The sequence below is a fragment of the Carcharhinus amblyrhynchos genome, unplaced genomic scaffold (genome assembly GCF_965287045.1).
Source record: "Carcharhinus amblyrhynchos unplaced genomic scaffold, sCarAmb.v2.hapA scaffold_45, whole genome shotgun sequence".
Taxonomy (NCBI): domain Eukaryota; kingdom Metazoa; phylum Chordata; class Chondrichthyes; order Carcharhiniformes; family Carcharhinidae; genus Carcharhinus; species Carcharhinus amblyrhynchos.
In genome coordinates this window covers 1969582-1985694 of record NW_027649786.1, presented here as the reverse complement: position 1 = coordinate 1985694, position 16113 = coordinate 1969582, and the positions used below count along the sequence as shown (strand labels likewise).

At 45.2% G+C, this 16113-nt stretch overlaps 1 protein-coding gene across 1 annotated transcript in view; it reads left to right on the top strand.

Annotated features, from left to right (window-relative positions):
- LOC145337267 (E3 ubiquitin-protein ligase TRIM39-like) overlaps positions 1-16113 on the top strand; it is an 80787-nt gene that overhangs the window by 2451 nt on the left and 62223 nt on the right. Inside the window, exons 4-7 of the mRNA XM_080182056.1 lie at positions 1703-1725; positions 1823-1938; positions 4521-4553; positions 7438-7464. Coding sequence (XP_080038182.1) covers positions 1703-1725; positions 1823-1938; positions 4521-4553; positions 7438-7464 — 199 coding nt within the window. The remainder of the gene's footprint in view (positions 1-1702; positions 1726-1822; positions 1939-4520; positions 4554-7437; positions 7465-16113) is intronic.

Genomic DNA, 16113 nt, shown 5'->3' with positions numbered 1-16113 from the left:
GGTGGCCCGGTGGCACAGTGGTTAGCACTGCTGCCTCACAGCGCCAACGACCCAGGTTCCATTCCAGCCTCGGGTAACTGTCTGTGTGGAGTTTGCACATTCTCCCTGTGTCTGCATGGGTTTCTTCCGGGTTCTCCGGTTTCCCCTCACTGTCCAAAAATGTGCGGGTTAGGTTGGGATTGACTCTGCAAAATTGTCCCTTCGAATCAGTGGGACTAGCAGGGTGAATATGTGAGGCTGCAGGGATAGGGCCAGGGAGGGATTGTTGCTCGTGCAGGCTTGATGGGCCTAATGGCCTCCTTTTGCAATGTAGGATTTCTATGATTCTATGTTAAGTGTCAGTGTGAGGCTTTCACCAGCTCTCCAGCCGGGGTGTGAGACACTTGTCACCTTCATTAACTTCCACACTGTGACTCCGTGGACTGGATTTTATCTCACCCCACCAGCGGGTTTGAGGGTGGATGGGGTATATAAAATACTCACCTCCGACCTGCCCCCACATAGTTACACCAGCAGCAGGGGTGGTGTTGGATATCCTGTCCACTTGTTGACAGATGGGAACAGTAAGTGGGCAGCTAATGCCAACTCGGGGGCCTCAGCCCTGAGAGGTCCATGCCAAGTAGCCAGTCGACAGTTTCCCTCAATGGGCTGGGGCGATGGGATGAAGGGGCCTTAACTGCTCCCTTGGGCCAATTGGAGGGAATGCCAAGGTGAAACCACCCCCACCCCCCCACAAACCCATCATTCACTCTCCTGATGGACCCCACCCTTCTCAATGACCAGCAAAGCACCTTTAAAATTCTGATCATTATAGCCTGTCTCCTCATCACCCGAGTGCGGTTCCGGCAGTGTTAACTCTCTCTGGTGGAGTTTCCAGTACTTTAAGACCTTGAGCCTGATGATCGACCAGCAGTTCTCTCAGTCTAGACTGTCCCAGAGTGGCGGAAATCTCATCTCCATCCTCCTAAAGGCCAATTGCCTGTTAAATATCTGCCAAGTAGTAGTTGTTCCCCTGGACAGGTTCCCCACAGGGTTTTTCGCTGGGGTGGAGGGTGAGATGTGAACTGCGGAACCCCATAAAATCCAATCCATGGGTAGTAAATTGGATTGAAAATCTTTCTGCCTCTTGCCACCGACTTCAGCACATTTCCCCTTCCCATCTCCAACTGAATCCCAGGAGGTTTTCCTGCCATGTGGCCTCTGGTGTGATTCCCTCTGTCCGGACACCATGCCAGCTGCTGTGACAGATTGGAGTAAATTCCACCCCGTGTGATAGTGAGTTCCACATTCTCATCACTCTCTCGGTGAAGGAGTTTCTCCTGAACTCCCGAAAGGATTTATTTGTAACTATATCATGTTTAAATCCCTATTTCTGGAATCTCGACAAGTGGAAAGGGCTTCACTGAATGGATCAAATCCCATCCCTTTCATCATTTTAAAGACCTCTGTCAGGTCTTCTCTTTTCGACAGTAAAGTTGATCAATCTTTGCTGTTAGTTGAATCCTCTCAGTTGCTGTCAATCTTTTTAATCCTTTCTCCTGTGCTCCAATATCCTTTGTGTAACATCCTCTTTCTATTCCATGTCTGCAGCAATGGGAATTGACAATTCTCAGCAGTTTGTAACAATGTGAATGTCATTTCTGCTTTCTGGATTTAGACAGTCCGTTTCTGTCAACTCAGGTTTGGGTTTTGTTTATTTCAGGAGGAAGCATCTCGGAAGAGAAGGTAGGACATGAACTTTACTGGAACTCAGAGCAAGTTGGTGAAATTACTCAGCAAAGTGTTTCTGGTCGAATTATAACCAACTCTTTAATACTTACAGGATTAGTGATGAGGGTATTGAGCTGTCACTGGTAGATGGTGTCCTGCCCATAGAAAAATTCACCGGCCCTTTCCTGTACCCAGTGTGGAGAGAAATGCTGGATACCATTAACCCTGGTAAAACTCAGATAAGTTCCTTTGTCCTGATTTATATCTGATATTTGAATCATTGTACATATAAATATCAAAGAGAGTGGGTAATATTTACTGGGTTTGTTGCTGGCTGGCTGGAGAGCTGCTGAGGACCCCGTGTCACTGTTTTTCGGGAGGATCTGTCACATCGAGGGTCACTCAGACACTCGGCAGGACAGTGAGGGCCCTTCCCCAGGATCAGGAACCCTGGGTGTGGAAGTCCCACCCACTGAGAGCTGCTGGCCAATCATAATCCGGAATCCCTATAGAACAGCAGTGTCACAGGGGAGGCAGTGGCTGCTGCTGTTCCATCAGAACTCGGAGCAGGAGTGGGCCATTCAGCCCATCGAGCCTGTTCTACCATTCAATATGATCATGGCTGATCTCATCCTGGCCTCATCTCCACCTTCCTAACTCTTCATCAAAGAGTAAAGTTAATCAATCTTTGCTGTTAGTTGAATCCTCTCAGTTGCTGTCAATCTTTTTAATCTTTTCTCCTGTGCTCCAATATCCTTGTGTAACATCCTCTTTCTATTCCATGTCTGCAGCAATGGGAATTAACAGACTTATCCAAATTAAAAACCTATCTATCTCCACCTTATAATAGTTTAATGTTCTGGCATCCACTTGCACCCTGGAGTAGAGAACTCCACAGATTCATGCTGCTTTCAGTGAAATAATTCCTCCTCATTTTATTTTAGAAATATCTGGATGTTAAGATATAATTCAAAATTTGAGAGTCAGCTTTGAGAATTTTTTTTGTCTGAGCAGAGGTTTCTGTTCACTTGTATTACTGTGACAGTGTCTAAGTTAAGGGTGTCTGGGTCCCTGTCTCCAACACATGGTGTTGGGGTTTCAGTGGGAAGAAAGTCAGCTCCGTCATTCAGTCCTTGGAAAACTCCAGTGCGACACGATTAGTGACAACTAATGAAGAGAAGTTAGGCTGTATAGGCCGACACGCTCCAGAGCTCAGAAGAATGAGAGTGGATCTAACTGAGGTATATAACACGCTAAAGGGGATTAACAGGGTAGACATAGAGAGGATGTTTCATCTTGTGGGGCAATCTCGGTCAAGACGTGATAGTTTTAGAATAAGCGGACAGCAGATTTAAAACAGCAATGAGGAGAAATTACTTTTCTCAACAAGTCGTGAATCAGTGGAATTCACTTCCCAGAGTGCAGTGGATACTGGAACACACATCACATTCAAGGAGGAGATTGACTGATTTTTAATTGGCAATGGATTGAAGGCTTATGGAGAACGGGGAGGAAGATGGACTTGCGACTGAGACAAGTTCAGTCATGACCGGATTGAATGGCGGAGCAGGATCGAGGGGCTGAATTGCTCACTCCAGCTGCTAGTTCTTATGTTCTTACAATTGTGGTGAGAGGGTTGGGAAGGATCCATGCCTGCTGTGTGTGCTAAACCCTCACCAGGATGGGCTGAGGATGGTGTTTTTGCAGCATGATAGATGAGATGATGTTAAAGTGTCCGTGAGACAATCAGTGCTGATGTCTGTCAGTAAATATTGTGTGAGTTTTCTGAACAATGTAACACTTTGACTACATGACGCTATAATGAGAGAGTGAGATTGGAGTCAAGAGAAGGATGGTTTACCCTGGTGGAGTGGAGGAGATCATTCATCTTCTTCCTGCACTGGATTGTATTTTGAGGGGCGGCTGGCCAAACCACTCAGCTGCCCTTCAATGGCCTCCCGGCCCAGCGAGGTGAGGCTGGTGTGTTTCCTGGAGCCATCCCTTGGGTAAAGGGTATCCCATTTCATGAGAGTTTCCTGGGAGTCATTGCAGAACCAAGAAGCAGTTATCTTCTTTGTAGCAGATATTTCCTAATGACCTCTTCTAAAAGCTGGTCTGGAGAGAGTGAGGTGGGGTTTAAATGTGGTACCTGGAACTTGGAGTCCATTTGGTGACAGCGGAACGGGTGAGTAAGTTCCAGACCCGGCACATGATTCAGTGTGAAACTCACCCATGAATAATTAATCAGTGAACGAGCGTGAAATCAGGCATGATTCCCTGCCACACCACCCAACAGGAAGCACACGGCAGTACCTCTTCACCATCCCACTTAAAGTCATCACGGAAAATTCCACCCCTTGGATCTGGGATTTATCCGCAGTCTAAACCTATTAGGATTGATATGGACAATCCATGTATCATACCTGCCATTTCCTGATGCTCCATAATATCCATCTATCTATCCTTTAAAGGACTTGTCTGGTCTTTATATCATTTCACCAAAAGAGAGGTAAAGGAATTAATTAATTATTGATATTCTGTTATTTCTCATCTGTTACCCTTACTTGAATTTGGTTCTTTCCTCCCTGCCCCTTTCTCTGTTTCTGTCTCTGTTTAAAACCTGTTAAATCTCTATTATTTCCAGCTCTAATGAAAGGACATCAACCTGTTTCTCTCTCAAAGCCTCCACCTGACTCACTGAGTATTTCCAGCAGTTTTTGTTTTTATTTCCAGTTTCCAACGTCTGCAATATTTTGCTTTAATGAAATCATGGTTTCTAATATTCAATGTTTTTCTTGTTATTTTTTCAGAGCTCAAACTTTTGGAATTTGTTGCAGAATATGGTAAGAGTTGAATATTGAAATATTTACGAACTACAAAGTATATTTGTTTTGGAATAATTACAAGTTTAATGAATTATATTTATCTGTCAGGATCAGTTAATTCCACATATTGATGATGTGACTGTGCTTTAACCCAAAGGTTAATAAACTGATCTTCCTGTGAATCTTAAACCAGAACTTTACATCGCTCTGGCGAGTGTGTGAAATCGTGCACTTGAACTATATTTCAGCCAATTGCATTGACTGGCAGCTCCACCAGTGCCAAGTGGGTATTAGTGGGCACCATGAAAGCAGAAGAAGCCTCATGGACCCCGTGAATGGGCAAATGCAGGGATTGGCAGGAAGGGTTTGGGCAGGTTCGGGACAGTGTGGGGTGAGTGAGGAGTTGACGTTGGGGGTTGGGTTTTAGGCCGCAGCCAGTAGGAAAAGTGTTTCTATCTTTGGACAACCATGCCCCCCCCCACTGCCATCTTAAAATGGAGCCCCCAAAGAGAGTGGCCCCTTTTCCTCTATTGCATTTTTTTAAAAACCAGGCTGTCTGCCCTCACCTTTGGCCTCGATCGCCCACTGCCTGGACCTGTTGATGACAAGCTTGGCCTGACCCAGGAGCAGGTCTTTGAGGAGGTCCTCCTCCCTCCCCACCCCTCTCCACACCGGGTGCCTGAAGACCAGGAATGTGGGGCTGAAGTGAAAACAAAACTCAAGGAAAAGGTTTCCAGGAAATTAAAAAGGGATGAAAATAATTAACATTTACATGGTCTGCAAACTCCACAAGCCTGCAAAAGACAACAGGCATCTTGGGAATCTGTGAACCAAAACAATCTGTGGTTGTATGGGACGGTCGTGTGGAACACCCTCTGCCCAGAGTCCCCGATGGTAAATAGGAGTATTCCCTCACAGAGAGCCCTCCACCAGGGACCTCCACCGCTGGACGGCAGCAAGGTGTGTCTGGATGGTGAACAAAGGTAAGAAGGTGAAAGGTGTGCAGCAGCAGCCCGTACAGGAAACCCCTCTGTGCTGTGCTAAAGGACACAGAGGACATTTCCACAAGGCTCCTCGAGCTGTGGGGCTCCAGCTCCTGACGGACAGTTCGGCTTTGGGGCTGATGTGAAATTCTGTCCGAGCAGGGGTGCACTCAGACTGGAGTTCACCGCACGTCTGCGCCTCCTCCAGACCTCGTGTGCCTCGGAGCACCACCGGTTCAGGGCGTTGGATGGCATCGGCTGGAAACTGGATAACCACTGATACCTGACACGCCGGTTCCAATGAGGTCATCCAGCCCACTCCTCCACCACTCAGCCCGTCCCTGATCCTGGTCACCCCAGCAGTCCCAGCCCTTCCCCCCACCAGCCGCTGGTGATGGTATTGATGGACCTGCAGATTCCTGAGCAGTGACTCCCTGACGATAGCCACTATTCCAGACAGAGGAGAGCTGTGGAGTGAGGTGACCAGGTTCCAGACTTTAATCAGTTCCTGGTCAAAAACAGCACTTATTCTGTACGAGTCCTTGACCCGCAGATACAGAGCTCCCTTTAATCCTCAGTTTCAGACTCCTCTTCATCCTGGCTAGAAATAATGGGGTTCGTAGCTTTCCTTATTGGAGGCGATGACCCACAGCCAGTCTCACAGATTGTTTTTCTCAGTTATTTCAGGAATCTCTTGGAGAAGGCCGAGGTGGCAATAATCTTGTTTTCAGACTCTCGGTGTGGATGATGTTGCTCAGGTTTCTGCCTTCCCACCGACCTTGATTTTCTCCCTCAGAAACTGCTCCTGTTCCGGGAAACAAAACCATGAGACTCAGGGAATGAAATCTTAGGTACAGACTCGGGAGAAGAGCCACAATTGCTGCTGTCGAGGATCCCATCTCCCACTGGGTTGGAGAGGTTGAGGGTGAATCTCCAGATGGTTTCTTCCTGTCCCTAAGATGCAGAAATGACTTCTTCAGTGTTGCTGCCATTCCCTCTGCTCCACTCCTCCCGCTGCCGGGACACATTTCTGGTGAACTTGTGACTGGCCTTCATTGATGGAATGCTGTATACAACACAGCTGTGCCTCCTTCACATTGCCTGCATTCACAAAGTCTACATTCCCAGGTGTTACTCTTGAGATACGGCGACTGTGATGTGAAGTTACTGAGCTCTGTATCTCCCTTTAACGGCGCTAATGAAGGAATTGGCTTTCAGTCACTTTCTTGCCAATGACGTCTCCCTCCTTTCTCACTAAGCTCACTCCTGTTCATTCTTACAGCATCAACAAGTTAGAGTTGCTTTAACCCAGCATTTCAGTCCCTCCCCCACTGCCTCAGAGCTCTCCCAAACAGATTCACTTACTTTTGTTTTCAGCCAATGCCATTACTGTTTTTATTTCCAAATGGAATTTGACGCTCCCTCTCTCACTTGTACGTGTGTCAGATATACACCTCAAACCTGACAATGTGAGGGTAAAGCTTCCTCATGTTGTTTTCCAGCCTTCCCCAATAATACTGGATCCCATCATTATTGTGGTGGACATTTCAACCCTCCCAACTGACCCCCTCCTCCCATCCCAAGCCCATCACCGCTGAATTGCCCCATATAGTCCTTAATCCCCATGGTAATGAGGAACTCTGTGAAATTCTAAGCCCTTGGGAAAAATGGAGCAAGGTGGGAATGGAATTGAAGCCTAACATTATCCAAGATCAGACTGGATGGTGGAGCAGTTTCAACAGGCCATCTGGTCTAGTCCTGCTCCTACTTCTTGTGATCCTGTATCAATGACATTTAAAATGTCTGTAAAACACTTGCTGTGAAGTTATTTACAGATTAAATCAAGGAGAAATACTGGGAGAAGAACATTTTGGACGGAATGAACTAATTCCTGTCTAATTTGTTGTTTGTGTTTTCAGAGTGGAAGAGAATTGGTGAATGTGAAGGTAAGACCTTATTATTGTAACACAAAATAAGGAAGAACAAATCAATACAAAACTGATGAACTGTTTCAAAAAACCGACAGCTCAAAATATAAGCCAGACAGCTGGAAAATCGTCTTCAGTAAAGATCTAACATAAAGGCCACTGCTTCAGTCCGACCAATCAAGTTAAATTCATCTTGCATTGAATTTCAGGATTTTTAATTGTTTTGAGATCTGATTCCACATTTTAGTTTGTCTGAATTCTCTCCCATATGAAATTGAAAAAGAATTAGTTACAATGGGAGAGCAGTGGGACAGACATTAACTTGTTCTGAATGATGCAGCTTCCATGTCCAATGTTGTAATTTAAAGGAAACAGGGTGGATGCTGAAAGGATGTTTCCTCTTGTGGGAGAGACTGGAACTCGGTGACACAGTTTAAAAATAGGGGGTTTCCCATTTAAACCAGAATGAGGAGTTATTTTCTCTCCCCGAAAGCGCAGAGGAGACAAGATCTTTGAATATTTTTAAGACAGAGGAAGATAGATTCTTCACTGACATGAGTTATTGTGGGTCAGGGGAAATGTGAAGTTGAGACCGCAATCAGATCAGCAATGATTTTATTGAATAGCACAGCAAGTTTGAGGGGCTGAATGGCCTCCTGTTCCTAATCCGTATGTTTGTTTGTTCAGAACACCATTCCATTACATTTACCAACATTTTGAAGCATATTGTATTTCTTTGCTTTTGTCTATATTTTTCTGTTTTTTTTTAATTTTATTTTCCTGCTGTTAAAAGTGAGTCCAATGGAATTGTCCCTAAAGTAGACCTCCCCAGATCTGGCGGAGAGAAAAGTCGTAGGTAGAAGAAGGTAGATGAGGCACTCACTGAATGTTAAAATGGCGGCATGGGCTTGTTGGGCCGAAGGGCCTGTTTCCTGTGCTGTTCTTTGTTAACAACTTTCCCACTTTTCATGCTGAATAATCCGGTCACGCACCCACAGTGGGTTCCACACCCAGAAGTCGGCAGCGTTCCAACTTCAGGACCTGCTGTCGGTGCGTGTCCAATCATCCCGTAATTGCTGCCAATTAGTGGTGAGGGCGGGTTACAGACCATCATCCTGCCCAATGAGTGCTGGAGGGATGTCCCATCCCAGAGGCTGCGGCCATTACCCAGAACAAGAGCCCCTGATACAGGATAGTGTCAGGTGACCTATCAGATGATCAATCGAGTACATCTACTCTACATGGAGCATTTTCCAGACTGACCAGATCAATAAATTTCAATTTTAGATAATCTCTGCCAAACATATCACTCTTCACATGTGACAGAAATTTTAGAAATCAGCAAGTCTCCTGCTTGTGACATTGAGGAATTTTACATTTATTATACATTTCCAGACATAGATGTCTGTGCCAGAGTGAGGGGAGAGGTGTTCTCAAAGGGGCAAAGCTGCCCCCAGATTCAGTGAGGCTGCCCTTGGTGCCCTCCTGTGTGCAGTCTATGGTCAGTGTAACCAGCTCATGGAGTTCACCAAACCCCTTCTGTAGCAGTGACAAGACGTATGATAGAAACCACTGCCCTATTGAGGCATACCTGGTGTCACGGCCATCCACTTGATGAGAGCCAGAGCCAGCAGCAGGATCATCAACCCTGTCTCTCAACTCATCATCCCCCTCATCCTCAGAGGATTGGACCCATCTGGTGTGTCATCATCCTCCAGAGAATCTCCTCTCTGGATGGTGATGTTATGGAGGGCACAGCAAACCACAGGGAGGTACATGAGAGGGAATATTGCAATGCGCCTCCAGACCTGTCCAAACAAATAAACCACATCATTAGGAGTCTGATGTTCTGCTCCCCTATGTTCCTGGTGCAGTTGTTGTTCTCAGGGAGCCTTCTCTCTGTGTCAGGTCTGGGCACCCTCACAGGCAGCATTAACCATCTTTTCAGTCGATAGCTCTCATCATCAAATCGGCATTTCTCCAAGGAAGCTGGAAAAGGTCTGGAATCTGGGAGTTCCTCAGGATGTATGAGTTGTGACTGATGCCCGGGTACCTGGTACACATTTGTAAGAGCTGCTGATTATAGTCACACACCAGCCACACATTGACCAAGTGGAAGCCCTTTCTATCCAGCTGGCTTTATGGCTCCATGTGTGCACAGTAAGAAGTCTCACAACACCAGGTTAAAGTCCAACAAGTTTATTTGGTAGTAAACGCCACTAGCTTTCAGACACTGTTCCTTCATCAGGTGAGTGGAGAGTTCTGATCACAAACAGGGCATATAAAGGCACACACAGTTTACAGAATACTGATTAGAATGCGAGTCTTTACAGCTAATTTGCTATTCATACCAAATAAACTTGTTGGACTTTAAGCTGGTGTTGTGAGACATCTTACTGTATTTACCCCAGTCCAACGCTGGCATCTCCACTCCATGTGTGCAGTCAGTGGCTCCCTGCACACTAGAGAAACCTGGAATCAGTGCAATTCCTCGGGCTTTACCCATCTGAATTCTGTGTGAAGGAGATGTAATTCCCAGCCCTTCACAACATCAAGTGATGCTACTGTGGTATTGATGCTGGAATAATAATGCAGAGACTCAGGGTAATGCTGTCGGACCCCAGGTCGTGACAGCATTGTCATTTCTGATCAGCATCCAGAGAGGAGATTCCCTGGAGGAGGATGACACACCAGATGGGTCCAATTCTCTGAGGACGAGGGGATGATGAGTTGAGAGACCAGGTTGATGATCCTGCTGCTGGCTCTGATCAAGTGGATGGCCGTGACACCAGGGATGCCCCAATTGGGCAATGGTTTCTATCATATGTCTTGTCACTGCTACAGAAGGGGTTTGATAAACTCCGTGAGCTAGTCACACTGACCATAGACTGCACACAGGAGGGCACCAAGGGTGGTCTCACTGAATCTGGGGGCAGCTTTGCCCCTTCGAGAACACCTCTCCCCTCACTATAGCAGGTGGTGGGATATGAATTCAGAATAAAATCTTGAATTAGATGTCTAACGTTAAGCATAAAACCATTGTTGATTTTTGTAAAAATCCATTTGATTCATGGTGCCCTTTAGAGAAGGAAATCTGCTGACCTACACCTGTGACTCCAGAAGTTGCCCTGTAACTACCCTGCCCTCTGAAGTAGGCGAGCAAACCGCTCTGTTACATAAAACTACAGGACTGGTAATCCAGAAACCCAGGGGGATCTGGGTTCAAACCATGGCAGAGAGTGATATTTAAATTCAAACAAAAAATCTGGAATTAAAAGTCTAACGATGACCATGAAATCATTGTCGATTCTTGTAAAAACCCATTTGGTTCACTACTGTCCTTAAGGGAAAGAGATCTGCCGTCCTTACCCGCTCTGGCCTACATGTGACTCCAGAGCCATAGCAATGTAGTTGCCTCTTAACTGCCTCTCCAAAATGGCCAAGCAAGCCACTCAGTTCAAGGGCAGTTCAGGATGGGCCACAAATGCTGTCCCAGCCAGTGACGTCCTCTTCCCATAAATTAATTTAAAATACAATCCCCATCCCTGGATATGTCCTGTTCCTCTGGCAGGACAGACCCGGCAAAGGTAACACATTCAGGAGGAATTTGCACTGACAATCCTCAACATTGACTCTGAGCCCCATGTAGTCTCATAGCATCAGGTCACACACAGGAAAGAAAATCTCTTGTGCAAGGAAACTTGTGCTCCAAATGTACCACCCCAGCCCACCCCTCTCAGCTGGTGAATCAGTACTCCCCCATGTTGAACACCACTTGGGGTAGCACTGAAAGTGGCAAGGGGCAAAATGTACTCTGGGTGGGCTCTTCAATGTCCATCACCAAGTAGCTCTGTGGTACCACCACAGTCCAGGCTAGCCTGGTCCTAAGGGGCATAGCTGCTAGACTGGGACAGGTGGTGAGGGAACCAACAAAAGGGAAAAACTTATTAACCTCACCCTCATCAACCTGCCTGTCGCAGCTCCAGGCATACCTGAAAGTGAGGTGTCATCCTGGTGAAACTACAACACAGGATGACTTGCATATTAAACATCATAAGCAGCAAGTCATAGACAGAGCGAAGCAATTACAGAATCAATGGGTCAGATCTAATCTCTGCAATCCTGCCACATCCAGTCGTGAATAGTGGTGATAATTAAACAACTCACTGGAGGAAGAGGCTATACAAACATCTCCATCCTCAATGACGGGGAATCAAGCACATCAATGCAAAAGATAAGGCCGATGCATTTGCTACAATATTCTGAGTGATGATCCATCTCAGTCTCCTCCAGAGGTCTCCAGTTTGATTGGAATCCAATCTGCAAACACTCACTCCCTCCATCACCGACAAACAAATTTCAGCCGAGTTTACCATCGACAAGGTGCACTGCAGAAACTCAGCAAGGTTCCATAGGCAACACCTTGCAAACTTCCAAAAATAAGAGGTCTCTTTTTTAAAATCGAGATAAGGAAATTATTTTTCTGAGAGTCAGGAGTCTGTATTCTGTTTTCCAGAATGCATTGGAGGCTGGGTCATTGAATTTATTCTCAGCTGAATTTGATAGATTTCTGATTGACAAGGGAGTCATTATGGGGGTGGGGATGCAGACATGAAAGTAGAGTTGAGACCACAATCAGATCAGTGAGAATGTTGTTGAATGATGGAGGAGCCTCGAGGGGCTGAATGGCCTACTCCTGCTCCGAGGTCCTATACCAACTTATGTTACTTTATAGCCCTGTGTACCCATCCACAGAGTGTACAATATGTACTGAATCGATGAGACAGATAATAACAATGGCATGTGTGGAGTTGCTAACACAAAACATATTCACAAATCTTCTTTTGAAAAAATATTATTGTTTTTACAACACTATAAAGGCTTCAGACAGGCCAGTAAAGAATCAAACACAACAGTTTCAGCACCTCTTCAGTTGTGCAAATGAACACAATCACTGAAAGAATAATTTATTATAACCACTTAAGGATGTCAATCAAGAAAAGTCAACCTTTATGTCCAGGTGTGAAAACAGAACCCCACTGACATAATCCTTTTGAGAGTCTGGGCTCTCAGCCACTTGGGCTGTAGAAACCATAATATTTTTTGAAAAGATAATTGGTGAATAGATGTTTTATTTCTGAGCAGTTCCACAGATGTCATTGCTACTGTATGGCTCATTGATTCTGTACATAGTCTACACTGGGTTAATGGGCATTGAAGGGCCATTGAGTTCACATGGGTGGATGGGAGGAGTGAGTTGGCACTGAGATGGAATGGAGTGAGGGGTGAATGGTGGGTGCATGGAAGCATCATGGGGGCACAGCTAAGACTCTTTTACTTTATCTGTCCCCGAATCCTGACTGTCACAGCTTCTCTGTAGAGCCGTGGACCATAAGTAATGGAGACTTGCCCAACTCAACAAAAATTAGGGAGAGCTATGAGATGCCTGACTCCACAACAGATCTGGCAAGATGCTACTCACAACCTTATCCTGTATCAGCAAAGAATTGGGGGGGGTGCCTGGGGGTTGGGCGGGGGGATGCTGTGAATGGGGCAGGAATCCCAGCATCAAATCAATGTTTTAGTTTCTTCTCAGTTCCCCTGTTGCTCTGCCTCTAGTAACTTTACCAATCTCTTAATTTATTCTGTGCATCTTTACCCAGTGATTGGGCTTTCTACAAAGTCCGCAGTTTGATCCTCAGGTGGGACATTTCCTTCTGCCAGTGAACTCATGTGGACATTCACAGCTCTTATCTTTCTGTCTGGTTTGCAGCCTTTTGTAGATGTTTCACTGCTGCCTTTCCTGTAATTTAACTGAATACCAGCTGTTTGGATAGTCAGCGTCTTCATATCTCTGCTCCTGTTTCCATGTACTCTGGCAATGTCTACAATCTCTGATATTCTGAGCTTGTTCTTTCTAATCAGATCTTTTTATACATCAGGCTGTGTAGAATCGCAAATGAGCTGATCTCCCAACTTTCATCGCTTTCTCTGAATTTACATTTTCTGGCCACGTTTCTCAGTCTCATTCAGAAATTATCAACAGGTTCACCTCAAGATTTGAACTTCACATTGGTGAATCCATTGATTTGACTTTGGCTGAAGATGAGTGCTGAATTATTTTTAAGATGAAAAGTTCTTAGCTGTGTCCCCATGCTCCTTCCATGCACCCATCATTCCCCCCCTCACTCCATTCCATCTCAGTGCCAACTCACTCCTCCCATCCACCCATGTGAACTCAATGGCCCTTCAATGCCCATTAACCCAGTGTGGACTATGTACAGAATCAATGAACCATACAGCAGCAATGACAGACGGGGAACTCCTCACTCATCTTCCAGTTGCTGGGAAGATGAATCCTTTCTGTCCTGCCCATAAAGGATGTAGCTGACCCTTTCCTCTTCACTATAGTGTCTTTTAGAAACTTACTGAATGTCAATCTGCACAAAACAAAATTTCACAAATGTCTCCACCAACATCATCAGTCTTCCATTTCATCCTGATCTGAAACTGTGAGCTCATTGCTGTGGCAGTAATCATTTCATTTTCCTGTACTTCAGTCAGTTTGTTCTCTCTGCTATGAATTCAAGTTGATTTTTCTCAGTCTAATTCAACATTCATTTTGTTTATACTGATTGAGTTTTACTCACACACTCTGGCTGCCATCTTATGGTTCCCAGAATCTGAAAGAATTACACTTTGTCTCAGCTCCAATCTTTGAGTTTAAAAGTGTATTTCTCCTGATCTGTGTGTGTGTCACTGACACTTTGGTGCACTGACTGTCAGACAGTAGTGAGTGACGTGGTATTCTGGATAAGCATGTTTACCAAGGTGTTAAAATATAAGAACATAAGAAATAGAAGCAGGAGTAGGCCAGATAGCCCCTTGAGCCTGCTCCGCCATTCAGTAAAATCATGGCTGTTCTGATAGTGGGTTCAGTTCCACTTACCCGCCTGCTCCCCATAACCCTTAAATCCCTTATTGGATAAAAATCTATCTGTGACTTAAATACATTTAACAAGGTAGCCTCTACTGCTTCATTGGGCAGAGAATTCCAAAGATTTGCTACCCTCTGAGAGAAGTTCCTCCTCAACTCTGTTCTAAATTAACTCCCCTGTATTTTGAGGATATGTCCCCTTGTTCTTGTTTCCACTGTAAGTGGAAATAACCTCATTGCTTCTACCCTGTCTAGCCCCTTCATTATCTTATATGTCTCTAGAAGATCTCTCCTCAACCTTCGAAACTCCAAAGAGTACAAGCCCAGTCGACTCAATCTCTCCGCGTAAGCTAACACCCTCATCTCCGGAATCAACCTGGTGAATCTTCTCTTTACCCTCTCCAAAGCTAATATATCCTTTCTTAAATAAGGGGACCAAAATTGTACACAAAACTCTGAAGTGCGGGCTCACCAGTACCCTGTACAGTTGCAGCATGACCTCCCTGCTTTTATATTCTATCCCCCTCGAGATAAAGGCCAACATTCCATTCGCCTTCTTGATCACCTGCTGCACCTGCAAACTGAGTTTTTGTGATTCATGCACAAGGACCCCCAGGTCCCTCTGCACAGTAGCATGTTGTAATTTTCCACCGTTTAAATAATAGTCCATTTTACTATTATTCCTTCCAAAGTGGATAACCTCACACTTACCAACATTATACTCCGTCTGCCAGATCCTTGCCCACTCACTTAGCCTATCCAAATCTCTCTGCAGACTTTGTCTTCCACACAAATTGCTTTCCCACTCATCTTTGTATCATTTGCAAACTTTGTTACCCTACACTCGGTCCCCTCCTCCAGATTGTCTAATGTATATGGTAAATAGTTGAGGCCCCAGCACCGATCCCTGCGGAATGCCACTAGTCACTGATTGCCAACCAGAAAAGCACCTATTTATTCCAACTCTCTGCTTTCTGGGAGGTAGCCGATCCTCAATCCACGCTAACACTTTACCCCCAACTCCGTGTACTTTTATCTTACACAGCAACCTTTTGTGAGGCACCTTATCGAATGCCTTCTGGAAATCTAACTACACCACGTTCACCGGTTTCCCTCAGTCAACTGAACACGCTATATTCTCAAAAAATTCCAGTAAATTAGTCAAACATGTCTTTCCCTTCATGAATCCATGCTGCGTCTGCTTGATTGAACCATTTTATTCCAGGTGTCCTGCTATTTCTGCCTTAATGATAGATTCCAGCATTTTCCCAACTACAGATGTTAAGCTAACCTGCCTGTAGTTACCTGCCTTTTGTCTACCTCCTTTTTTAAACAGTGGCGTTACATTTGCTGTTTTCCAATCAGCTGGCACCTCCCCAGAGTCCAGTGAATTTTGATAAATTACAACTCATGCATTTGCTATTACTTCTGCCATTTCTTTTAATACCCTGGGATGCATTCCATCCAGACCAGGGGACTCGTCTACCTTTTGTCCTATTAGCCTAGCGAGCACTACCTCTTTAGTAATAGTGATCGATTTAAGGTGCTCACCCCCCTACAGTCCCATGACCATCAATTATTGGTATGTTATTTGTGTCCTACACTGTGAAGACCGATACAAAAAACTTGTTTAAGGCCTCGGCCATTTCCTCGTTTCCCATTATTAAATCTCATCTTCTAAGGGACCAACATTTACTTTAGCCACTCTTTTCTGTTTTATATATTTGTAA